The sequence below is a fragment of the Ovis aries genome, chromosome 1 (assembly GCF_016772045.2).
Source record: "Ovis aries strain OAR_USU_Benz2616 breed Rambouillet chromosome 1, ARS-UI_Ramb_v3.0, whole genome shotgun sequence".
Taxonomy (NCBI): Eukaryota; Metazoa; Chordata; class Mammalia; order Artiodactyla; family Bovidae; genus Ovis; species Ovis aries.
In genome coordinates, this window is record NC_056054.1 from 136128584 (window position 1) to 136156140 (window position 27557).

A 27557-nucleotide genomic window follows, 5' to 3' on the forward strand; every position below is an offset into this window, starting at 1 on the left:
AGTAAAAACTATACAAAGAGTAATTCTGCATATACTTTTCTTCCAAGATTTAAGCTATTAGAAGGCATAACATTTCTCAGAATATTTTACTTAGTTATGTATTTCTAGGACTTTCAAATGTGGACCTAGTGTTAAAGAACCCTCCTGCCAATGCAGGAGATGTAAGATGTGGGTCCAATCCCTAGGTCAGGAAAATTCCCTGAAGGAGGGCAAGAAAACCCTCTCCAGTATTCTTGCCTGGAGAATCCCATGGACAGAGGAGCCTGGTGGGCTACAGCCCATAGTTTTGCAGACAGTTGGACACAACTGAGGCGACTTTGCATACAGACATGCATGTATTTCTGGATCCTCACTAGAATAAACAATGTAAATCCATACTGATGATCTTCACATATTCTCAGCACTGTAAGATGGACACAACTCAGTGATTTTTCCTATAGTTCACAGGAACACATTGCGATTACAGTAAGATGCAATAATGAAAGATTCAGAATAAAGTCAGATTGAACAATCTGATTATTAAGAGTTCTTAAGTTTCTCACTGCAGGAAAAAAGACATTTCCTTCTGCCTATGGTGCATTTTGGGCAACTTGTTCTTTCAGTTTTATGTATTTTTAAAACACTAAATTAGTTTAGTTTATATACCATATATATAACCTTATATACCAAGGTTCCTAGACACATTTCCAAATGAGGAATGAACTGATCTTACTCTATCATTTATATTCTTATTTATCCACACACCAAACCACAAGACAATCCAGAAATTCCCCCCAGAAAGTGAGCGAGATTCTGAATCTATTCACCATGTGCAGCTTGGGGAGTTTGTCTCCCCCAGAGTTTTTAGTTTTTCTAAATTCTTTATTCCTCCATATTCAAGGAAGTTATATACTATTATTTTAAACTCATATTAATATTCAAAGTTTTTCCTAGAGAGGCTTTGCTTTTCTCCACACTGAATTCAGATATCCCCTTCATTTCTAATCAATTGCTTGCTATTTTTGAATTGTGTACATTTCTTTTTGAATTATGGCTTGCTCAGGATATGTTCCTTAGTACGATTGCTGGCTCATACAGAATTTTTAGTTTTTAAAGGAACCTCCACAATGTTCTCCATAGTTGTATCCATAGTAGTTGTATCAATTTACATTCTCACCAACAGTGCAAGAGAATTCCCTTTGTTCCACACCCTCACCAATGTTTATTGTTTGTAGATTTTTTGAAGATGGCCATTCAGACAAGTGTATGACCATACCTCATTGTAGCTTTGCTCTGCATTTCTCTAATAATGAGAAACGTTGAGCATCTTTTCATGTGTTTGTTGGCCATTTGTATATTTTATTTGGAGAAATGTCTGTTTAGGTCCTCCACCCATTTTTGACTGGGTTACTTGCTGTTTTTGGGTTGTTTTTTTTTTTTTAATAGGAAGCTGCATGAGGTTGTTGTATATTTTGGAGATTAATCCTTTGCCAGTTACTTCATTTGCAAATATTACTCCCATTCTGAGGGTTGTCCTTTCATCTTCTTTGTGGGTTCCTTTGCTGTACAAAGCTTTTAAGTTTAATTAGGTCTTATTTGTTTATATTTTCATTACTGTGGGAAATGGGTCAAAAAGGATCTTGCTGTGATTTATGCCAAAGAATATTCTGCTTGTTTTCTTGTAAGAGTTTTATAGTGGTTGCCTCACATTTAGATCTTTAATCCATTTTGAAATTAGTTTTGTGTAAGGTGTTAGGAAGTGTTCTAATTTCATTCTTTTACAGGTAGCTGTCCAGTTTTCCCAGAACCACTTGCTAAAGAAATTTTGTTTTCTCCATTGAATATTTTTGCCTCCTTTGTCATAGATTAACTGACCATAAATGTGTGGGTTTATTTTTGAGGTCTCTACCCTATTCCATTGGTTTTTATATCTGTTTCATGCCAGTACCATAGCGTTTTGATTACTGATGGTTTCTCATAAAACTAAAACTAGAAATTCCATATGATCCAGCATCCATTCCTAGGAATATGGCAGAAAAAAACCCCAAAACTATAATTAGAAAAGATACATGCACTTCAATATTCATAGCAGCATTATTTACAGTTGCCAAGATATGGAAGCAACATAAGTGTTCATTAACAGGTGAATGGATAAAGAAGATGTGGTGCACACACACACACACACACACACACACACTGAAATACTACTCAGTCATAAAAAATGAAAACTTGCTATATACAGCATCATGGGTGGACTTGGAGGGTATTATGCTGATTGAAATATGTCAGACAGAGAAAGGCAAATATTGCATGATAGCACTGATAGTGGAAGACAAAAATCACAACATGCTAGTGAATACAATAAAAGAGGCACAGCCCCACAGATATAAAGAACAGCTAGTGGTTATCAGTGGGGAGAAGGAAGGGTGAGGAGCAATAAAGGGATAGGTGATTAAGAAGTATAAAATATTTTGTATAAAAAATACATTACACAACACGAGGAATATAGCTAATATTTAATAGCATGTATTAATGATTTATAACCTTTAAAAGTCATGAATCACTACATTGTATACCTGTAAAATATAATGTTACACATAAGTTATAGACCCAGAGATAAATTCATGCACCTATGGACACCTTATCTTTGACAAAGGAGGCAAGAACATACAATGGAGAAAAGACAATCTCTTTAACAAGTGGTGCTGGGAAAACTGGTCAACCACCAATGAAACTAGATCACTTTCTAACACCACACACAAAAATAAACTCAAAATGGATTAAACATCTAAATGTAAGACCAGAAACTATAAGACTCCTAGAGGAGAACATAGGCAAAACACTCTCTGACATAAATTACAGCAGTATCCTCTATGACCCACCTCCCAGAATATTGGAAATAAAAGCAAAAATAAACAAATGGGACCTAATTAAAATCAAAAGCTTCTTCACAACAAAGGAAACTATAAGCAAGGTGAAAAGACAGCCTTCAGAATGGGAGAAAATAATAGCAAATGAAGCAACTGACAAAGAATTAATCTCAAAAATATACAAGCAACTCCTGCAGCTCAATTCCAGAAAAATAAATGACCCAATCAAAAAATGGGCCAGAGACTAAACAGACATTTCTCCAAAGAAGACATTCAGATGGCTAACAAACACATGAAAAGATGCTCAACGTCACTCATTATCAGAGAAATGCAAATCAAAACCACAATAAGGTACCATTTCACGCCAGTCAGAATGTCTGTGATACAAAAGTCTACAAGCAATAAATGCTGGAGAGGGTGTGGAGAAAAGGGAACCCTCTTACACTGTTGGTGGGAATGCAAACTAGTACAGCCACTATGGAGAACAGTGTGGAGATTCCTTGAAAAACTGGAAATAGAACTATCTTCTGACCCAGCAATCCCACTGCTGGGCATACACACCAAGGAAACCAGAATTGAAAGAGACACATGTACCCCAATGTTCGTCGCAGCACTGTTTCTAATAGCCAGGACATGGAAGCAACCTAGATGAATGGATAAGAAAGCAGTGGTACATGTACACAATGGAGTATTACTCAGCCATTAAAAAGAATACATTAGAATCAGTTCTAATGAGGTGGATGAAACTGTAGCCTATTATACAGAGTGAAGTAAGCCAGAAAGGAAAACGCCAATACAGTATACTAACACATATATATGGAATTTAGAAAGATGGTAATGATAATCCTGTATGCAAGACAGCAAAAGAGACACAGATGTAGAGACCAGTCTTTTGGACTCTGTGGGAGAGGGAGAGGGTGGGATGATTTGCGAGAATGGCATTGAAACATGTATAATATCATATATGAAATGAATTTCCAGTCCAGGTTCGATGCAAGATACAGGATGCTCAGGGTTGGTACACTGGGATGACCCAGAGGGATGGTACGGGGAGGGGGTTTCAGGATGGGGAACATGTGTACACCCGTGGCAGATTCATGTTGATGTATGGCAAAACCAATACAATACTGTAAAGTAATTAGCCTCCAATTAAAATAAATACATTTATATTAAAAAAATATAATAAAATAAAAAGTTCTTTTCATGTGTTTCTGTGTCAAATCAGGGATCAGTTGTGGAAATCAAGATCTTTCATGTTGATGTGTGGCAAAACGAATACATAATTGTAAAGTAAAAAATAATAATAATAAATAAATAAATAAAAATTAAACAAACAAACAAAAAAAGATTTTTGGCAAAATATTACAAGTGAAAGCAGCTTTGTGAAATACATTCCTTTCTCTGCCATGTGAAAAACATGCTGACCCTTGACATGGCAAAATCACCAGATTATGCACAGGCGTGATCTATCACTAAGATTTCCTTGCTTCTCTAATGATAAGTGAGGCAATAGCAGCAGCACATGTCATTCAGTGGTTTAATGATGCCTTTGTATGAAGAGGCATCTTCATATATGATATGAAGGCATCTTCACATATGGGAGGAAAATTAGGAATAATTAAAACCACTTTTTAAGGCTTCCTTGATAGCTCAGTTGGTAAAAAATCCGCCTGCAGTGCAGGAGACTTGGTTTGATCCTTGGGATGGACAGATTCCCTGGAGAAGGGAAAGGGTACCCACTCCAGTATTCTGGCCTGGAGAATTCCATGGATTGTATAGTCCATGGGGTCGCAAAGAGTCGGACACGACCGAGTGACTTTCACTTGACTTCACTTCTAGCCCACTTTTTAGAGGAAGGTAAACAACTACCTCAATTTTCTCAATAGTCTACTATGGCTATACTTTAAATATGTCTAATATTTTAAAATCCTATAATATATATTTTAAAAATATTAGTAGGTACCATGACAATTTATTAATATAAATGGAATTAGGTTTTATAGGATGGATAAGTACATAGCATTAGTTGTCAGAAGAGCCTGTGTAGTCAACAGAAACTGCAAAGCAAGATGAAACAACCAACTTGCTTAAGTGGTTTTATTTATTATAATTCATTTTCATGAAAAGTGAAAGTGTTAGTTGCTCAGTTTTGTCTGACATTTTGCGACCCCACAGGCAATAGCCCACCAAGCCGCTTTGTCCATGGAATTCTCCAGACAAGAATACTGGAATGGGTTGCCATTTCCTTCTCCAGGGAATCTTCCCAACCCAGGGATCGAACCCAGGTCTTCCACATTGCAGACAAGCTCCTTACCATCTGAGCCACACTGGCAGATGTTTAGAAATAGTTAATAACATAATTTTATTTTATTATAAACAAACAGTAATTACATGATGCATTAATTCATCTTAGGTGATATGGAATATTGATAGGTTCACACATTAGGGTATACAAGTTCTCAAATGTGTGGTCAAGATGGAAAGATGATTCATGTCTTAATATTTATATTATGAGGTAATTAGCTGGCAGGCAGAGACTGGTATAAGCTAGACTTATTAAAGATATGCAAAAGAATATAAAATATTTCTACTAAAAGATAATGAAATAAATTTGTACAAATAAGTTCAAGTTTATATTGGTATGTGAAGGATGGACAAAAAAGAGTGAAATTCAAGCATGACCAAAGAAAGTAGAATGTGTGGACAAGTGGACAAGTGGACAAGTAGAACAAGTGGACTGGTTTTGATGTGCCAAGTGTTTGTTTGCGGGAATGTTATGTGATTAAGAAGAAAAGACACAAAAAGCACACATAAACACCTAATACATATTTGCATATGTATATATGTATACATAGTATTATTGATCATTTACTAAATATGATTATTTGAATTATGTTTTATATCATTCGTTTGGAGAAATGGAATTATTTTTCAGATTACTTTTATGCACCCTAATGACTGATCTTTTACATATCTTGGAATGTGAGCATCCTATTTTAATGTCACTGATATATGCAATAGTGAGTTTTTAAAATGACATTGACAAAAATCAAAGCAGAACACTATTAGTTCAAATGTTAATCAGACCTTGATGTAGAAAACTGGAGGACATAAGATAGCACCAGTAACACAAAATAAGAACATTATCTCCATGGTCCACAGATGATATTAAATTGCTGAGAAGCAGAGCAGTGTCAGTCTCTGAAATCACTTCTAATGATAGTCCAAGGTGTTCATCCTCCTTAGGAGGATGGTACTATAGAAGAAGGCATTAGAACCTTTCCAACAAAAGAATCTTGAGCCATTTAGTTTACAAAAGTAAAGGTCTATACTCTCTTTAAACTATCAGTATATTTATAAACAATAATAGAAAAATACTGTTCATTATATTTTAATAATAAAAATCAAATAATTTTAACAGAGTGAAATATTTTGGTGCATGATTTCAAAAAGTTTAGGGGAACAAAATTTAGATGTCTTCTGAAGGCCCCAATCGTTTAAGTTCACTATCCAAATAATCATGATGCTTAGGCCACAGGGATTGCTCACTGAATTAATAAGAATTTGTAAGCCATATTCCAGTGAAGACTTTATTTACACTGCATTCTAACATATCCAGAAGACTGTATGTTTGAGCAGAAATTGGTTCTATTTTTTTTAAGTTTCTAGGCTCTATGGATACTTTCATCAGCCTGTGGATTAAATTCCTATAAAATATTCATGAAATATTCATGTTTCTTTTCTCACTCCCCACATTTTTTCTGTATATATTAATTCCATTTCTTCATAATCTTTATTTCTGTGATTCATAAAATTATAACCACACACAAAAGCTCATTAATTTTACATAAAAAATTTAAAAAACTTATTTGTATAAAAACTCTCTCATTACAGTAGAGACAAGGCTGAGTACAGAATTTTGTATGAATTTGTCTCTTCATCCTGACATACGTGAGGAAATTTCTAGCAGACAAGGAATTTTACTTAACACTGCTATTTCACGCAATTTTCCTCTTAGCTTAGTTCCCTCTAAACTTTGTTCTACATAGTTTAAATTCATTAAGATTGCAATTATATATAAATTTGTAATTTAGTTTGAGTTCTTTTTATAAGCACAATGGAAATCGTCCAAGATATTCTTGTTTTGAATTTTAACATACAGAAGTCTTTCCACTACATGCAAATTAGAACAGATTTCCTTTCAGTTAAAATATGAAATTACTGTGAATTACTTTTTTCTTTCTTTCTTTGCAATTCATAAGAGTTTACTGCACTTGCATGTAACATAGACAGATGGTTTTTGCAGTCAGTTTCTCTTATGCCTTTCACCACTGAAATATAGCCATTTAGAAATGATAGCCACTTTTCTTTAGGTATATTTATGTTGGAAAGAGTAGAATTATAAAAAGTATTTCCTGAAGAGAATCTTAAAAAAGTATTGGAGCTTTTTAAGTTTTAAAAATCTGCAACAGTTTGCTGCTGCTGCTGCTAAGTCACTTCAGTCGTGTCTGACTCTGTGCGACTCCGTAGACAGCAGGCCACCAGGCTCCCCCGTCCCTGGGATTCTCCAGGCAAGAACACTGGAGTGGGTTGCCATTTCCTTCTCCAATGCATGAAAGTGAAAAGTGAAAGTGAAGACGCTCAGTCGTATCCAACTCTTAGTGACCCCATGGACTGTAGCCTACCAGGCTCCTCTGTCCATGGGATTTTCCAGGCAAGAGTACTGGAGTGGGTTGCCACTGCTAGAGCTAACACTAATGCTCATTTTAAATAATTTCTAAAATTGTGAAATTGAATAGTATACGTGGAGGGAAATCAAGTTTTGCTCAGGCAATTGCAAGTAATACAGATTCAAAGAAGCACTGGAATAAAAACTGTAAAGTGTAATTTGGAATGATGTCAAAATATATTTTAGCTATTGAGAAACTAGAAGATTATTTAAGCAAAAACAAGCAAACAAACCAAAGAACCCCTTTAGATCCATTTCTCACAAGTGGTAGGCAAAGAAGTTTGTTGAGAAATGGTATATTACAGCATTTCAAACATGAACTAGCTATCATAGATTCATGTCACTGGATCACACGAACCCTTTACTCAATGATTATGAAAGATATCTGTTAACATATCATAAAAGAAAAGAAAATATATAGTAATATGAATTTCAAGAACATACACAGAAACGAAAAAAACACAAAGATAAGAGGGAAAAAAGGAAATTCATTTTTAAAGTTAAAATAAACCACTGTGTATATGGTTTGAAAGAAGCAGAGACAGAAAAGACCTAAAAGTATGCTCACATTATATTCAGGGATATATTCTGAGGTGCTCCAAAAATATATATATATATAAAGGGAAGTTTTTAAGTAGCAAAAACATATTAATGATTTCGTTATTTTTAATGGTACCACAACATAACATAGAAAATTCCTCATAAATTTAGGAATGTGACAATTTAGATAACATCATAATATGGCAAAATGCATTTGAAGAAATACGTGTATGGGATTAATTTTGTTGAATTATTATGTTCATTCTCATTATTTTTATCCTATATTTTAAATAATCATTGGTATTTTAAAATACTAACAAAAGCAGAGAGGTTTCATACTCAACAATGACCATGGAAGAAATTTTTATATTTAATAGCATTAATAAAATGTTTCCACTAACGATAACTATGGGTTTTACATTCAGATTGAAAGATGCCTAATCTGTACATTTTCATTAAAAATTAATTGACAATTTAACAGAATCATGGCCTCTTACAATATTATGTATGCTGCAGACATAGCATTATACATATACAATATGTTCCTCCATCACCAATGAAGAATCCAGCTGTTGAACAAACTAATCACAGGGCTGAGAAGCCCTGTCTTTGTAAACAACACCAAGTGGTTTTTTCTCTCACTTTTTAGTATACACATCTAGACAAGGATCACCAAATATTTGAGAAAAGTTTCCAGTGTGAATGACAGAGAATAAAATAAATAAAAACAACAACAAAATAAGTCTACGAGAAAACCAGGCAGCAGAAACAACTTTGACAACAGACTACCATGAAGGATTTAGAAATTTTAAAATTGATAACAAACTAAAAAATATAAATGCTAAAGTGAAAAAAATATATAGTAGGACAGTACTAATCTTCAATCTACTTCAATTTAAGCTTCTATTCAAAACAGTTTGCTAATCTATCAGACGTAGATTTATATGTTATAAATCCAAACAAATACTTCAAACAAAACAATTTTGGAAATTATGTTTATTAAATGCTACTTTTCAAAGAAGAAAATGGCTTTTTCTACCATATAAATTGATTTTTTCTTTCAAATTTTAATTAAAACAGATCTTTCACTAACACTAAAACCTGTATAAAAAGCTTTGAATTATATGTAACATGAAGCATGCACATAATCTTAACTGTAATGTTTACAAACTAAATACTTTAATGTTAAAATTGCCATCAATAAATTAAAATATACACAATGAAATTGCATCCTGCAAAGCCACATTTAAAGTTCAATGGAACTATGCAATGAAAGGATTGAAAAATCCAACCAGGTATTTATCTTAAAATTATAGTCAATTATTATATCCCTTGATTAGTGAAAAAGGCAATAACTTGCAAAAGTAAAAGTTTCAATGAATTTTTATTTAGAACATGCTCTTATGTTCAAATAAAACTTATCTCCCTTATTTTCAGTAACAAAGGGAAATTCTACTATAAGCTTAGACCTAAATAAAGCAAAGTGTATAATAATTTTGGTTTACACTGGAAGGACTTCTGTGTGTGAGTCTAGCTGTGATTTTATGTGTGTTTCTAAACATTTCACAAATCAATAGAAATAGATTATGCTATTTGAGAGAATTATTTTCTTCTCTGTTAAAAAGAGCTTGATATTTTAAAATATTAATTTTTCATTTTCAGCTTGAAGACTGAAAATTGAGTAGCAAGTTTGCAAGATTATTATTTTCTCTTCATTTGTGCCCAATGAGGTATATGTAACACAAAATGTTAAATGATATGGTAATGAGTATGTCATGTAGCCCTCCCAGTCAAAAAGTCTTACTCCACCTGTAATACATGATTTTCACCCAAAATTAAATATTAGGATGACTCACACTCCATATCTGAATAGTTCAGTTTTTGATATCTGATTTGCTCATAATTCTGTTTCGAAAATTAGTTTTGTGTCACAGCAATGATTGGGATGATCAGTAAGGGTTTAGTTAAGCCTTGAAGAAGAATATAATAGGTCCAGTCTTCAATTGCCCTCTAAGCCAGATGCAGAGTGAGCAACTGAAATTCACAGAAGATTAATTAATAAGTCATTTAGAATCACAATCTACTAACAGGAAATTTCCTACTGAATGACATTACAATCAAGCAAGAGCTGATATTTATGTCTAGGTGACTTCCCTGGTGGCTCAGATGGTAAAGCATCTGCCTACAAAGCAGGAGACCCAGGTTCGATCCCCAAGTTGGGAAGATCCTCTGGAGAAGGAAATGGCAACCCACTCCAGTATTTTGCCTGGAAAATCCCATGGACGGAGGAGCACTGTAGGCTACAGTCCATGGGATTGCAAAGAGTCGGACACGACTGAGCGACTTCACTTCCACTTTCACGATGATATTGGCAATTGGAATCAGATACATGAATAGTATATAATGTATTGTAGATACACGGAAATGTAACTAAACAGACACTAAACTAATGTAAATTAGAAGAAAACCACTCTGAGGGCAAAAAGATGCAGTAGCTGAAATGTTCATGACCATATGTACCTACCTTTATACAGATAAACCTAAATCAATCTTCTAAGAAATGCCTCAAAGGCAATGAGTACGATTGTGTTCATAAAAATCTCAAAGTTTAAGATGAATGATTAGCGCAAATTATAAAACAAATATACAGTAATATCATTTTTTCATTATTCAAAAATATGAGTCCCTTAAAACATCTTCAAAGTAGATAAATACTTTACAATGGAAAACAATTTAAAAAATAATGCTAAATAAGATTGCAAATTCTGAGGTTTGTGTATACACATATTCATAACTTTACATAGATACATACATTACAGATTTTATTACGTCTCATAATTCAACAAAATTTTGAGGTCTATGAAATGAAATCAGCCTTTTAAATTTTATTTTAAATAGATACATGATAAAGAGGATATTATAGTAAGTATGGACATTTCAGCTAAGACGCCTGGGTGTAACTCAGACAGAAGATAGTTAGGGTTTGCCACAGGTGCAGACACGACTGAGTGACTGTCACTCATGCCTATATTAAAATATAAATGCAATATAATGTAAGAAATATACAGGTCCTTTCTTGCCACTCATTCTGGGGAAGAGAGAATTTTGCTTGAAATCACGTCCAAAGCAGGTGTGATTGTGAGAGGATATTGTAGATTGGCCACGGTATAAAAATAATTCTGGGCATTTTTAGAAGCACCTAAACTTGTCTAGTGATGAAAATGTGAGCAAGATTGAAGTATCCCTTTTAAAATAAACTGTAGCGACTCAATGAAATATGTGTGCTTAAGGCAGAATGTTTAAGTCTAAACTATCTCGTATATTCTAAAAGTCAAATTATTGATGCAAACTTTATAGCAAACATAACCATCATTATGCATCCCACATTTCATATTTCTATTAGTATAAAGCATTTGCTATTCTGATCTTATGCTATTTTATATCTTTACCATATCTTTATGAAAATGGTACATCTCCTTGCTAAAGGAAGAACAAATGCCAGACACATATTCTAGATTGCTAGGGTTGGTAATCCCAGTGGGATTACCCAGCTTGTGGAGGGTCTGGCAATGTAAATATTCTGCCAAGTGCAATTTCTATGATGTCCAGACTTGACATTTCTTGTCTTCATATCTGTGCCAACTCAACACAGGTGAGTCTAGAGTGATTTTATCTGTTCTGTCTCCATTGTTTACTAGGACACCGTCACAGGAAGGTTCATACCTTTTATAGAAACCTTAAACCATACATGTTAGGGTCAAGGCAGAGCCAGCAGAGGGAAACTATTCAACAATACTTTCTTTACTATTTTACACTATCTTTTAGGGCCACAAGATGTTATTCTATGTCCCAGTTGTATGTATGTGTATAAGTCCCTCAGTCGTGTCTGAGTCTGCGACCCCATGGACTGTTGCCTGCCAGGCCCAACTGTCCATGGAATTCTCCAGGCAAGAACACTGGAGTGGATTGCCGTTCTATTCTTCAGGGCATCTTCCCCATTGAGGATTGGAACCTGGGTCTCCTGCATTGCAGGCAGATTCTTTACTATCTGAGCCACCAGGGAAGCACTATATCCCAATTAACAGAGGCCCAGTCTGTTAATTTACTATTGTTTCCTATTTAGTTTCTTCTCCTAATAATGGCAGAAATATCACACATTCACATGATGAAATTCTACATAAGTGGAAAGAAGTGTTGTAAACTGTTTCAATTTCTCAGATTTAGCTAATTCTATTAATCAAAATGTCATGACTCTCAGGAAAAATCTGAGTTTTTCAAACATAATTTTGAAGTAAATGTTAGCATGCGAGGTCAAGTTGTATAGGTGCCTTCATAAGTATATATGCAAGGCATCTATATTTTACAGTATGACTTCCATACCTACTTGTGAAAGAAATATTAATAAATGAAATTTGATAACTGATAATATTCAGCTTTCAAGTGTAACATGTCACCAATTTCTTTTCCAACACCCAAATTTTAAATACAAACTTTTTCCCCTTGGAATTAAACTTTGGTGATTTTTCTCAATTCTTATTTTTTAAATCTTAGTTTTGGCCATACCACGCAGCTCATGAAATCTTAGTTCCCCAACAAGTGACTGAACTCCAGGCTATGGCAGTGGAAGTGTTGAGTCCTAACCACTGGACCTCTGGAGAATTCCTAAAACTCTTTAAACTTTACTAAAGATGGAAAATTTTCTACTCTTTATTAATAAATTCTGAAGAAGAACAGGACAGTGGGAAAGTCTCCCCATCCTATCTCATTAAAATAAAAATAGCACATTGAAGGGAAAATTAAAAGCTAATCATACAGGTATATTGAAGATGAGCTTGGATTAACCAACATGCTTTGAAATCATTGACTCACTTTGAACTCCATGGGAGCGTACTATTTTCCAGGTTTCTGATGCCACTTCTTTGACATCCACTTGATAGTGATTAATAGGCACACCTCCATGGGAGTCCGGCTTGCTGAAAGAAACCTTGGCTGTGGTCTGTGACAGCTCTATAATCTTCACTCCATAGGGACTTGATGGAACATCTACAAAGGAATAAAAACAAAGGAAATATAACCCAGGTAATGTGGATGGCCATTATCAAGATTTATGGTGCTCTGAGAACTAGGAATAAAGGAAAATTGCTGCCTCTCTGACTTAATATATTTGAATTACAAAGCTTACACAAACCACTGAATGATCTCTTCAAATTATAGGAAAGTACACACTAATTCATGTTTATTACTGTAGAAAATAGTCAATTCAATACCAAATTTCATTTATTAAGGGAATAGTTTTACTTCTGTCTTTACTATCCAATATAAGCATTTTATTTCCATTCAAGAAAAACAAGTTCATGAGTGTGTGTGCGTGTGTGTGTGTGTGTGTGAGAGAGAGAGAGACAAGACAGGTGAAAGTAAAATATAAGAAAACTAGATTTTATTGAATTATTAACATAAATAATTATCTTCAGTGAAAATGTGAGATTTATTTTTGTTTATAAAAATTATATTAAATAATTGGGCAAATTTTAGAGAAATTATCATTATGAAATAAATAAAACTAAACATGGATGATTTAAGGTTTTGAGGGGTCTGAAACAGTTGAAACTAACCTTAACGAAATGATACACTTGAGTGACTTGGACAGTAATGCAAAAAAAAAAAAAAAAGAAAAGCAAACACTCATATGTGCCAGTGACTCTTCTAGATTATCCCATATCAGTTTTTTTATCCTGTATCATTTAACAACAGGGATTGTTCTAGATCCTTTGTTTCAAAAATTCTATTGAAGTGTAGGTGATTTACAGTGTTGTGTTTAATTTCTGCTATACAGTAAAGTGATTCAGTTATAAAAAAAGAAAACTTTAAACTATCTTTTAAAATTTCCCTTATGGCTGTACTAGTTTGCATTCCCACCAACAGTGTAGGAGGGTTCCCTTTTCTCCACACCCTCTCCAGCATTTATTACTTGCAGATTTTTGGATCGCAGCCATTCTGACTGGTGTGAAGTGGTACCTCATTGTGGTTTTGATTTGCATTTCTCTAATAATGAGTGATGTTGAGCATCTTTTCATGTGTTTGTTAGCCATCCGTATGTCTTCTTTGGAGAAATGTCTATTTAGTTCTTTGGCCCATTTTTTGATTGGGTCGTTTATTTTTCTGGAATTGAGCTGCAGAAGTTGCTTGTATATTTTTGAGATTAGTTGTTTGTCAGTTGCTTCATTTGCTATTATTTTCTCCCATTCAGAAGGCTGTCTTTTCACCTTGCTTATATTTTCCTTTGTTGTGCAGAAGCTTTTAATTTTAATTAGATCCCATTTGTTTATTTTTGCTTTTATTTCCAGAATTCTGGGAGGTGGATCATAGAGGATCCTGCTGTGATTTATGTCTGAGAGTGTTTTGCCTATGTTCTCCTCTAGGAGTTTTATAGTTTCTGATCTTACATTTAGATCTTTAATCCATTTTGAGTTTATTTTTGTGTGCGGTGTTAGAAAGTGATCTAGTTTCATTCTTTTACAAGTGGTTGACCAGTTTTCCCAGCACCACTTGTTAAAGAGATTGTCTTTACTCCATTGTATATTCTTGCCTAAAAAATTGCAAATAGAACTACCTTATGACCCAGCAATCCCACTTCTGGGCATACACACCAAGGAAACCAGAATTGAAAGAGACACATGTACCCCAATGTTCATCGCAGCACTGTTTATAATAGCCAGGACATGGAAACAACCTAGATGTCCATCAGCAGATGAATGGATAAGAAAGCTGTGGTACATATACACAATGGAGTATTACTCAGCAGTTAAAAAGAATTCATTTGAATCAGTTCTGATGAGATGGATGAAACTGGAGCCGATTATACAGAGTGAAGTAAGCCAGAAAGAAAAACACCAATACAGTATACTAACACATATATATGGAATTTAGGAAGATGGCAATGACGACCCTGTATGCAAAACAGGGAAAGAGACACAGATGTGTATAACGGACATTTGGACTCAGAGGGAGAGGGAGAGGGTGGGATGATTTGGGAGAATGACATTCTAACATGTATACTATCATGTGAATTGAATCGCCAGTCTATGTCTGACGCAGGATGCAGCATGCTTGGGGCTGGTGCATGGGGATGACCCAGAAAGATGTTATGGGGAGGGAGGTGGGAGGGGGGTTCATGTTTGGGAATGCATGTAAGAATTAAAGATTTTAAAATTTAAAAAATAAAAAACTAAAATTAAAAAAAAATTTCCCTTATGAATCATTTAATTAAAATAATGTTACATATTTAAGTTTTAATCCTTTAGTTCAGGTATTTACATTTGAATCCCTGCAATTAAAAGAAACAGTTACAAAATCTTTTATCTGTGTGCTTTTTTAAAATTTTTTTTAATTTTTATTTTTACTTAATTTTATTTATTTATTTATTTATTTAGTTTTACAGTGTTTTTTTTTTAATTTTTATTTATTTATTTATTTATTTTTAGTTTTTTATTTTTTAAATTTTAAAATCTTTAATTCTTACATGCGTTCCCAAACATGAACCCCCCTCCCACCTCCCTCCCCATAACATCTCTCTGGGTCATCCCCATGCACCAGCCCCAAGCATGCTGCATCCTGCGTCAGACATAGACTGGCGATTCAATTCACATGATAGTATACATGTTAGAATGTCATTCTCCCAAATCATCCCACCCTTTCCCTCTCCCTCTGAGTCCAAATGTCCGTTATACACATCTGTGTCTCTTTCCCTGTCTTGCATACAGGGTCGTCATTGCCATCTTCCTAAATTCCATATATATGTGTTAGTATACTGTACTGGTGTTTTTCTTTTTGGCTTACTTCACTCTGTATAATTGGCTCCAGTTTCATCCATCTCATCAGAACTGATTCAAATGAATTCTTTTTAACGGCTGAGTAATACTCCATTGTGTATATGTACCACAGCTTTCTTATCCATTCATCTGCTGATGGACATCTAGGTTGTTTCCATGTCCTGGCTATTATAAACAGTGCTGCGATGAACATTGGGGTACATGTGTCTCTTTCAATTCTGGTTTCCTTGGTGTGTATGCCCAGAAGTGGGATTGCTGGGTCATAAGGTAGTTCTATTTGCAATTTTTTAAGGAATCTCCACACTGTTCTCCATAGTGGCTGTACTAGTTTGCATTCCCACCAACAGTGTAGGAGGGTTCCTTTACTTAATTTTAATTTACAATACTGTATTGGTTTTGCCATACATTGACATGAATCCACCACGGGTGTACATGCGTTCCCAAACATGAACCCCCCCTCCCACCTCCCTCCCCATAACATCTTCCTGGGTCATCCCCGTGCACCAGCCCCAAGCATGCTGTATCCTGAATCGGACATAGACTGGCGATTCGTTTCCTACATGATAGTATACATCTGTGTGCTTTTGTAATAATCCTTTACTCATATTACTTCAAACTCAAGAAGATACCCTTGAGCAGATACTTTAGGGTGAAACTTCACTTTATTTTCTAGTACACAAAGCCTTGTAAAGAATTATCTGAAAGGCCAAACAAGCAACAGGAGAGTGTAAAAGAGCAAAAAGTTTTGATGAGGAAATCAATGAAACCTCTGCTCTGAAAACATGAGCAATTAGAGACATGTTAAACATTAAAGGAATTTCTCTCTGTCCCTTCTGTCTCTCAGTCTCCATCTTTCTTCAATATCACATTTGAAAAAAAATCATAAAGATTAGAAATATATACAATTTAGGTAAATTATATATAGGTATTTTATGAATATGTAAATTAAGTGCATAGTTCCATCTCAGGAATCAACTTTACAAAAAGAAAATCACTTGATTGAAAATAATGCAGTAAATATAAATTTTTGTTTCAGTATAATCAAACATTCATATAAAAGTCTCTAATGGCTGTCGAGAGTCAAATGTGCCTTATTTGCTAGAGTTAAAAGGGAGCACTATAGATCACATAAAACTACGTCTTACAAATGACACTGGACAAGAGCCATGAGGTCAGGTTTATGGCCTTTTGGATATTAATATTGTAACAAAATGCAACAGTGTACATTTCAGCTCTAATTAGTGATTGCAAATTATTTGACAGTCCTATGAAGTGCATTATACTAAAACTCTAAGGTTCAGGAATAAATATGCAGAATATGGATACATTCCAATATAATTTTGCAGGGCTTCCCTGGTGGCTTAGATGGTAAAGCAAAGTTTCTTTAATTGCTAGATTATAACCAAAGTTTCTTTTCATCTGCAGATTTGATCTAAAGTTTGCAGAAGAGGGAAAACACACACACATTGATTGTTCCACATAAGACTGACCGCATGTTGAGTGACTCTGTAACATTAGGATTAAATTGGGAATCACAGCAATAACATTTAGTTTGATGACACATTTCAAAAGAAAAGGCTTTAAGTACTAGTGGAGGCTGGAAGAGCTTCCCAGGTGGTTCAGAGGTAAAGAATCTGCCTGCCAATGCAGAAGGCGTAGGTTTGTTCCCTGAGTCAGGAAGATCCCCTGGAGTAGGAAATGGTAATCTGCTCCAGTATTCTTGCCTGGAAAATCCCATGGACAGAGGAGCCTGGTGGGATACTGCCCAGAGGTCACAAAGAGTTGGACATAACTGAGAGACTGAGCACACATGCAGAGAGAGAGGAGGGATACTTCTGGGCTCCCACCTTTGACCCTATGGTATGTTCACAGTTTGGGGTTCTTACGCTAAGTACAGAAGTATGCACCATTTGCTAAGCTGTATACTCTGACATGGTACACCAACTGAACCTTTAATCTTAACATAAATGTACCATCACAAAAGTAGAGGTGAGTGGGTATCTTTTCTGTCTATTCTCAGACCTCTTGACTCTTAGCTTGGTTTTCATTTATATTTATTTTTTGTTGGCCTCTTCTTTCTGTTACCTGACTAAAAAGAAAAGTGTGCTTGTAATTTGAAGCTCTAAAATCTTTTTTTAGATAAAATCTGATTTTATATGTCCAACCACCTACTGACTACTAAATTACGAATTTCTTGAGGAAAGGGAAAAATTATTTGCTATACACAATTTATACATGCAAGCATATATACATACATATATACACAGATATACTGTTGAAAAAAGTGATGGGCTATACTCAGGCCTCAGGAAATATATGATAAATTACAATTTTCATCAATTAAAAATATGATACAGAGGTACAGACTTTGGCCAAGTAAATAGTGCCTGACATCTAAACTAACACCTCTAATTCTTCTCTCCACTTTCTCAATTGTTTCATAATCACATTTATTCTTGATCCTACCTCTGATATGCACATCAGCATTAGTCACAAAGTTATTTTTATTTTATTTCAATTCTTGAGAAAATTCTGGGAGATGGTGAAGGGCAGGGAAGCCTGGCGTGCTACAGTCCTTGGTGTCTCAAAGACTCAGATAACACTTAGTGACTGAACAACAAAATCTTTTCATTTCTGCTTGCACTGTGAACTCCAAAGCCCATGCCCCATATGCTTCTTCCTGAAATGCCATTAGTGGCTCTCAGCTTCCTCTTCTATTGGACAGCCCACCAAGTTTGAATCCATATGGCATGGAAATGCAAAATCAATACTTCTAAAGCACCACTCTGATCATGTTACTTTCCTGAGGAGATATTCAGGAGCTTCCTCCTCTTTACAACCTCAAACTTATGCTTTTCTGTCTGGCTTTCTAAATCCTGAAATATTTTTGAGAATAGTTGTTTGTCAGTTGCTTCATTTGCTATTATTTTCTCCAGTTCTGAAGGCTGTCTTTTCACCTTGCTTATAGTTTCCTTTGTTGTGCAGAAGCTTTTAAGTTTAATTAGGTCCCATTTATTTATTTTTGCTTTTATTTCCAATATTCTGGGAGGTGGGTCATAGAGGATCCTGCTGTGATTTATGTCAGAGAGTGTTTTGCCTATGTTCTCCTCTAGGAGTTTTATAGTTTCTGGTCTTACATTTAGATCTTTAATCCATTTTGAGTTTATTTTTGTGTGCAGTGTTAGAAAGTGATCTAGTTTCATTCATTTACAAGTGGTTGACCAGTTTTCTCAGCACCACTTGTTAAAGAGATTGTCTTTAATCTATTGTATATTCTTGCCTCCTTTGTCAAAGATAAGGTGTCCATAGGTGTGTGGATTTATCTCTGGGCTTTCTATTTTGTTCCATTGATCTATATTTCTGTCTTTGTGCCAGTACCATACTGTCTTGATGACTGTGGCTTTGTAGTAGAGCCTGAAGTCAGGCAGGTTGATTCCTCCAGTTCCATTCTTCTTTCTCAAGATTGCTTTAGCTATTTGAGTTTTTTTTTTTTTTTTTTTTTATTTCCATACAAATTGTGAAATTATTTGTTCTAGCACTGGGAAAAATACCATTGGTAGCTTGATAGGAATTGGATTGAATCTATAGATTGCTTTGAAAAGATGCTCAACATTACTCATTATCAGAGAAATGCAAATCAAAACCACAGTGAGGTACCATTTCACGCCAGTTAGAATGGTTGTGATACAAAAGTCTACAAGCAATAAATACTGGAGATGGTGTGGAGAAAAGAGAACCCTCTTAAACTGTTGGTGGGAATGCAAACTAGTAGAGCCACTATGGAGAACAGTGTGGAAATTCATTAAAAAACTGGAAATAGAACTGCCTTCTGACCCAGCAATCCCACTGCTGGGCATACACACTGAGGAAACCAGAATTGAAAGAGACACATGTACCCCAATGTTCATTGCAGCACTGTTTATAATAGCCAGGACATGGAAAAAATCTAGATGTCCATCAGCTGATGAATGGATAAGAAAGCAGTGGTACATACACACAATGGAGTATTACTCAGCCATTAAAAGAATATATTAGAATCAGTTCTAATGAGGTGGATGAAACCAGAGCCGATTATACAGAGTGAAGTAAGCCAGAAAGAAAAACAGCAATACAGTATACTAACACATATATATGGAATTTAGAAAGATGGTAATGATAACCCTGTATGTGAGACAGCAAAAGAGACACAGATGTATAGAACAGTCTTTTGGACTCTGTAGGAGAGGGAGAGGGTGGGATGATTTGGGAGAATAGCATTGAAACATGTATACTATCATATACGAAACGAATCGCCAGTGCAGGTTCGATGCATGATACTGGATGCTTGTGGCTAGTGCACTGAGACGACCCTCTAGAGGGATGGTACTGGAAGGGAGGAGGGAGGTGGGGTTCGGGATGGGGAACACGTGTATAACCTGTGGTGGATTCATGGTGATATATGGCAAAACCAATACAATATTGTTAAGTAATTAACCTCCAATTAAAATAAATAAATTTATATTAAAAAAGAAAAGATCCTGAAATATCTAACCTCATTGGGTGTATTCAAGCAGATCATATTTTAAAAAATGATCAAACACAACCCACTGTTTCAAATAGGGAATGTGGATGTTGAATTTCATCCACAATACTCCTATCACTGTTAGCGTAGTTTTGTAAATTAGTTCTTAGATCCTTCCATCTCAATAACTAAAGAATGCCACCTATCACTGAATGAATAAAAAGGATAATTGTACAAACACTTTATTTATATTTACTTTTCCTTTTCATCTCTTCTAGTACCAACATAGAATTGGGTGAAGCGCCAGGATATATATCATCAGAATTTATAAGTCCAAAGTCTGGTCTTTTGTCAGCTGCAACCTTGGACATGTCTGTTAATCTTTTCCACAGTCAGTATTTTTCTCCCCAAAATGGAGATTAGAATAACGTCCACACTAGGGATGTTACTTGCATTAAGCAATAAAAAACATGTAAACCAGAACTTGAAATATATTAATAATAAGCCCTTAGTAAATATTAGTCATCATAGTTTTGCCATCCTTCCCTGATAACCACATTCTTACTATCACTTTATTTTGTATCCACTGACATCTTTCAATATTCAGTCAAGTGGTAGGTAAAAGATACAATACTGAGATTCAGCTTAGAAATTTTTGCTGTTATTTTGTATCCACTGACATCTTTCAATATTCAGTCAAGTGGTAGGTAAAAGATACAATACTGAGATTCAGCTTAGAAATTTTTGCTGTGTATAGTAGCAAAGAGTTGGTGTCACAGTCCAGGAGTCACACAGGGACCGTCTGTGAAGTTGATGTATGATTCTAGGCAAATAAAACTCATTTAGTATCAGTTTTATTTTAAACAAAATATTAATAATAACAGCATTAAAGTTGCTGTTGTGCAGGTAAATTAATGGGGATATACATCACAGGGTATTTACAAATATCATTCCACTTACCCTTTCTTTAAAACAGCTCTCAGTGTCTAAATAACACTGACGTAAATTTTGATATTTATGCATATGTCTAAAGTCACATGGTTTGATGGCTTGATGGTTTGATCAAAGTATAAAGGAGAAAACATAAAAAATCTTTCTTGGTAATCATTTATATGTTGTAACAGGTAAAGGAATAATAAGAGGAGTTGCTTCTCTGAATTTAATTCTGATAAAATAAAACAATACAATTAAATAAAAAGGAACTAGTAAGTAAAGTGAGAGTATAAACAACCTGGTTAATAACAAAGAGGGCAATAAGCAGATATATATGTGCATGCATATCTATATACACATATATAGATATACATGCACATATATACATACAGATATGTATAGATATACATACACATAGATATTTGGAAACAAATTCAAAACAATACATCAAATATTATGTTCCCCTGCCTAACAACAAAACAGCATCCTAAAATGAATATACTCCCTATAAAACAGAATCTTGAAAGCACATGCCCCAAGATATTCATGAGGAGGAAAAGAAGAATATAATGTACTTACAAAGGATATCTTAGATAAGTAAATGTTTTAAAAACATTTTCAACTTGATGATGAATCATGAGATTAAAAAACAGTATTTCTTCAGGAGTCAGGATAATGTAGGGGCTTATAGAAATCATCCTGTTTGTTCACTCAAATTGTACCCTATCACTTCTGGATTCATGGGCGTCCAACCTCTGATTTTTCCAAGGCCAGACCCTTCATCTCGGAATGCTATTACTTTTACTTTTCTGCAGAACACTGTCATCAGGGAGCTCTTCTCTTCCTTTTATTTTTCTTCCTTTTATTTTTCTCTTCCTTTTATTTTCCTCTCTTTTTCTCTGTCCTGTTACGATGAATTAAAAAGATCTCTCAATGGACAAATTTTCTGCAGTTCTACTCTCTTCTCAGACAACAAGCTCTTCATCAGCTTCCCTACCACAAAACTTAGCTGCTTTGAGTTTCTACCCCAACATCTTTACTTCTGAAACTTTGGTTTCCTGGATTGCTGGGAAGATGGCAATTAAGATACAGTGGTTCAGAGACATTGACTCATCTCTTTCCCCAGCAGTGAGGGGAAACTCACTTAGATCAATCAGAACAATTTGGTATTTGTCAATCTTGTAAGATTTTTTAGATATTTTTTTCTAAATATTTGTAATCAATCTTTCTAAAATGGTGTTTGAATCCTTATCTCAAATACTTTCTAACGATACCCCTCCTCCATTTCTTTCACTATGCTATTCCTCTTCACCAAAAAAAAAAAAAAAATGGAAGGCTAAAACCTTTATTCCCTAGGTTCATTTGCTGCTATGGTTGTTATCATTATAGAGGCATTTAGGATGAGTGGCACATCTTCGTGGTTTAACATGCTGAACCAGTGTGAGTGCCATTCCTATTCTTCTGAGCAGGTGCATGTGGATAAGAGGACATACAGATGTGGATTACAGAAGAACCTGGACTCCTTACTCCACAGTCTATTCAATTTCTGGTGCCAGGGGCTGTGAAATCAATAGAAGGGTAGCTTGACTGCAGAGTTTCTTGACCTCTGATGAGCAGTTGTAGAGTTGACTTTGGACCTCACTTGAGGTATATTAAGACCTTGAAGTCATGCCTTCCCTCTCCCCTGCTTCTCAAATAATTTTATAACCATCCATGTCTCCATATTAAAGTATTAACTCCTGGTTTATTTATCAGTCTCTATCTGACAAAAGTCCCAAATGTTAAGGGAATTCTTATATAAAGAATTGAGTTTCCTAGATTTAGTAAGACCCTGCCATGCAGACTGTATATATCAACTGCACTCACCTCAAGGATAATGCTGAAATGGGTTTCATCTGATTCGGCTCTGAGTGGCCACATTATTTACAATAAATTTTATATATTTTTCCTATTTCAAGTGTGAGGTTAATCTAACATTATACCCAATCTATAGCACATCTGAAACTGCAAATTCCTAATTTCTTTATCCATCTTGTTTGCTTCAAATGCCAAATAAAATCATTATTCTATTGATCTTTTAACATCATTTGATCACATATGTTTAAAATTTTCTCCTCACAGGTAGTGACACTAAACTTCTGAATAATTGTTTTCAATTTTATTTGCTAATTTACTTCCTAAAAATATTATTTTTTTACTTTACAATATTGTATTGGTTTTGCCACACATCAACATGAATCTGCCACAGGTGTACACATGTTCCCAATCCCAAACCCCCTCCCTCGTCCCTCTTCCCTCCCCGTACCATCCCTCTGGGTCATCCCAGTGCACCAGCCCCAAGCAACCTGTACCCTGCATCGAACATAAACTGGAGATTTGTTTCTTATATGATATTATACACGTTTCAATGCCATTCTCCCAAATCATCCCACCCTCTCCCTCTCCCGCAGAGTCCAAAAGATTGTTCTATACATCTGTGTCTCTTTTGTTGTCTCACATACAGGGTTATTGTTACCATCTTTCTAAATTCCATATATATGCGTTAGTATACTGTATTGGTATTTTTCTTTCTGGCTTACTTCACTCTGTATAATCGATTACAGTTTCATCCACCTCATTAGAACTGATTCAAATGTATTTTTTTAATGGCTGAGTAATATTCCATTGTGTATATATACCACAGCTAACTGTCAGTTAAACTACAGCCTGGAGGGCTGCAGTCCATGGGGTTGCAAAGAGTCAAACACGACAGAGCAACTAAGCACATACACACAACTATGACTCATAAGCAAATCAAGCGAAGCATTTTGAACCCTTTATACATTCAATAATTCATCTAAGTCTACGATAAGCCAGATAATTTTCGAAGACAAAAGTTTACCATATAGTATAGGAAAAAAGAGAAAGATGTAGATTTTTCAGGCTAGATATCCCAAAACTGATTATGTAAGAGAAACTTACATATTAAATATTACATATTCAGCTCAGTTCAGTTCAGTGCAGTCGCTCAGTCATGTCCGACTCTGCGACCCCATGAATTGCAGCACACCAGGCCTCTCTGTTCATCACCATCTCCCAGAGTTCACTCAAACTCATGTCCATTGAGTCGGTCATGCCATCCAGCCATCTCATTCTGTCGTCCCCTTTTCCTCCTGCCCCAATCCCTCCCAGCATCAGAGTCTTTTCCAATGAGTCAACTCTTTGCATGAGGTGGCCAAAGTACTGGAGTTTCAGCTTTAGCATCATTCTTGCCAAAGAACACCCAGGGCTGATCTCTTTCAGAATGGACTGGTTGGAACTCCTTGCAGTCCATGGGACTCTCAAGAGTCTTCTCCAACACCACAGTTCAAAAGCATCAATTCTTAGGCACTCAGCTTTCTTCACAGTCCAACTCACATCCATACATGACCACTGGAAAAACCATACCCTTGACTAGACGGACATTAGTTGGCAAAGTAATGTCTTTGCTTTTGAATATGCTATCTAGGTTGGTCATAACTTTTCTTCCAAAGAGTAAGCGTCTTTTAATTTCATGGCTGCAGTCACCATCTGCAGTGATTTTGGAGCCCAAAAAGATAAAGTCTGACACTTTTTCCACTGTTTCCCCATCTATTTCCCATGAAGTGACGGGACCAGATGCCATGATTTTAGTTTTCTGAATGTTGAGATTTAAGCCAACTTTTTCACTCTCCTCTTTCACTTTCATCAAGAGGCTTTTTTGGTTCTTCTTCACTTTCTGCCATAAGGGTGGTGTCATCTGCATATCTGAGGTTATTGATATTTCTCCCGGTAATCTTCATTCCAGCTTGTGCTTCTTCCAGTCCAGCGTTTCATGGCATCTGGTCATATCACTTCATGGCAAATAGATGGGGAAACAGTGAAAACAGTGGCTACTTTACTTTTCTGGGCTCTAAAATCACTGAATATGGTGATTGCAGCCATGAAATTAAAAGACGCTTACTCCTTGGTAGGAAAGTTATGACCAACATACATAGCCTATTCAAAAGCAGAGACATTACTTTGCCAACAAAGGTCCGTTTAGTCAAGGCTATAGTTTTCCAGTGGTCATGTATGGATTTGAGAGCTCTTCTGTGAAGAAAGGTGAGCACTGAAGAATTGATGCTTTTGAACTGTGGTTTTGGAGAAGACTCTTGAGAGTCCCTTGGACTGTAAGGAGATCCAACCAGTCCATCCTAAAGGAGATCAGTCCTTGGTGTTCATTGAAAGGACTGATGTTGAAGCTGAATCTCCAATACTTTGGCCACCTGATGTGAAGAGCTGACTCATTTGAAAAGACCCTGATGCTGGGAAAGATTATGGCAGGAGGAAAAGGGGACGACAGAAGATGAGATAGTTGGATGGTGTCACCGACTCAATGGACATGGGTTTGGGTGGACTCTGGGAATTGGTGATGGACAATGAGGCCTGGCATGCTGCAGTTCATGCAGTCACAATGAGTCAGACACGACTGAGAGACTGAGCTGAAGAGAAACTTAGTTTTATATTTAGCTGAAGAAAGTGTGTTTTCCAACAAACTGATTTCAAGCTGCTTTCACATTTTATGGAACAAAGGTCTAGATAAAATGTAGTCTAGGTACAAGGGCAAGTAGATTGACTATAATTACATATCAACAGAATTCTGTCCAATTGATCCAACTTAACCTGTAAGAAGGTATCTATTCTTGAAAATGACTTGAATCGACTGAACCATGACATAGATGAAAATACAAATGACTGCTTCATGGTATTTGTGAATTAAATGAATCTGAGAAAGAAAGCAAAATACTGGATTTGAGAAGATCTCAGTAGGTTAAAAGGATGAGCTCAAATGGACAAGATGAAATTTAATAGGGATAAGTACAGAGTCCTGAACTGAGGTTAAACCAAATCAGTTGTTAAGCATAGCACAGAAGATCTCAGTAGGTCTCCTAGTATTAGCTTGTGTGATAAAAGGAGGTAGGAAAAGTCTTGAAGGAATAAAGTGGCAAATCAAGTGAAATTTATGAATTGTTTTATAAAATACAATGTCCATAATAACATTGGAGTATTACTCAGCCATTAAAAAGAATACATTTGAATCAGTTCTAATGAGATGGATGAAACTGGAGCTGATTATACAGAGCGAAGTAAGCCAGAAAGAAAAACACCAATACAGCCTACTAACACATATATGTGGAATTTAGAAAGATGGCAATGATGACCCTGTATGCAAGACAGCAAAAGAGACACAGATGTGTAGAGCGGAGTTTTGGACTCAGAGGGAGAGGAAGAGGGTAGGATGATTTGGGAGAATGGCATTGAAACATGTATACTATCATGTAAGAAACGAATCGCCAGTCTATGTCCGATGCAGGATACAGGATGCTTGTGGCTGGTGCACAGGGATGACCCAGAGAGATGTTATAGGAAGGGAGGTGGGAGGGGGGTTCATGTTTGGGAACGCATGTACACCCATGGTGGATTCATGTCAATGTATGGCAAAACCAATACACTATTGTAAAGTAAAATGAAGTAAAAATAAAAATTTAAAATTAAAAAAAATACAATGTCCATAATAAATAAGATTGTTATCCCATTATCAGATACTACTGTGCATTCATCATCTATGATGTCCTAGAATTAGCCAGTTTTAAAAAGAGACCTAGCTACTCTCAGCTGCTGTTATTTTTCAGTTGCTAAGTCATGTCCAAATCTTTGTGACCCCAAGGATTGCAGCTCACCAGGCTTCCCTGTCCACTATTTCCTGGAGTTTGCTCAAATTCATGGCCATTGAGTCAGTGACTCTACATAATTATCTCATATCTGCTACCATTTCCATCATTTGCCTTCAGTCTTTCCCAGAATAAGGGTCTTTTTCCATTGAGTGCAGTCTTCGCATCAGGTGACCAAAGTATTGGAGCTTTAGCTTCAGCATCAGTCCTTACAATGTATATTTTGGGTTGATTTCCTTTAGGATTGCCTGGTTTGATCTCCTTGCTGTCCAAGGGATTCTCAAGAGTTTCTCCAGCACCACAATTCAAAAGTATCAAATTTTGGTGCTCAGCCTTCTTTATGGTCTAACTCTCACATTCGTACTTGACTACTGGAAAAACCATAGCTTTGACTACACTCATAGTGAAGAATGTTACTTAGAAACTAAGAACTGGCTGCTAAGTGTGCTGTTTTGTTATTGGGAT

General features: G+C 35.5%; 1 protein-coding gene across 2 annotated transcripts in view; it reads right to left on the bottom strand.

The window, feature by feature from the left end:
* The window catches only part of NCAM2 (neural cell adhesion molecule 2), a 607059-nt gene that overhangs the window by 78856 nt on the left and 500646 nt on the right, over positions 1 to 27557 (bottom strand). For both annotated transcript variants that reach the window (XM_042230005.2, XM_042230008.2), the window contains exon 12: positions 12988 to 13161. In XM_042230005.2, the coding sequence (XP_042085939.1) occupies positions 12988 to 13161 (174 nt within the window). The remainder of the gene's footprint in view (positions 1 to 12987; positions 13162 to 27557) is intronic.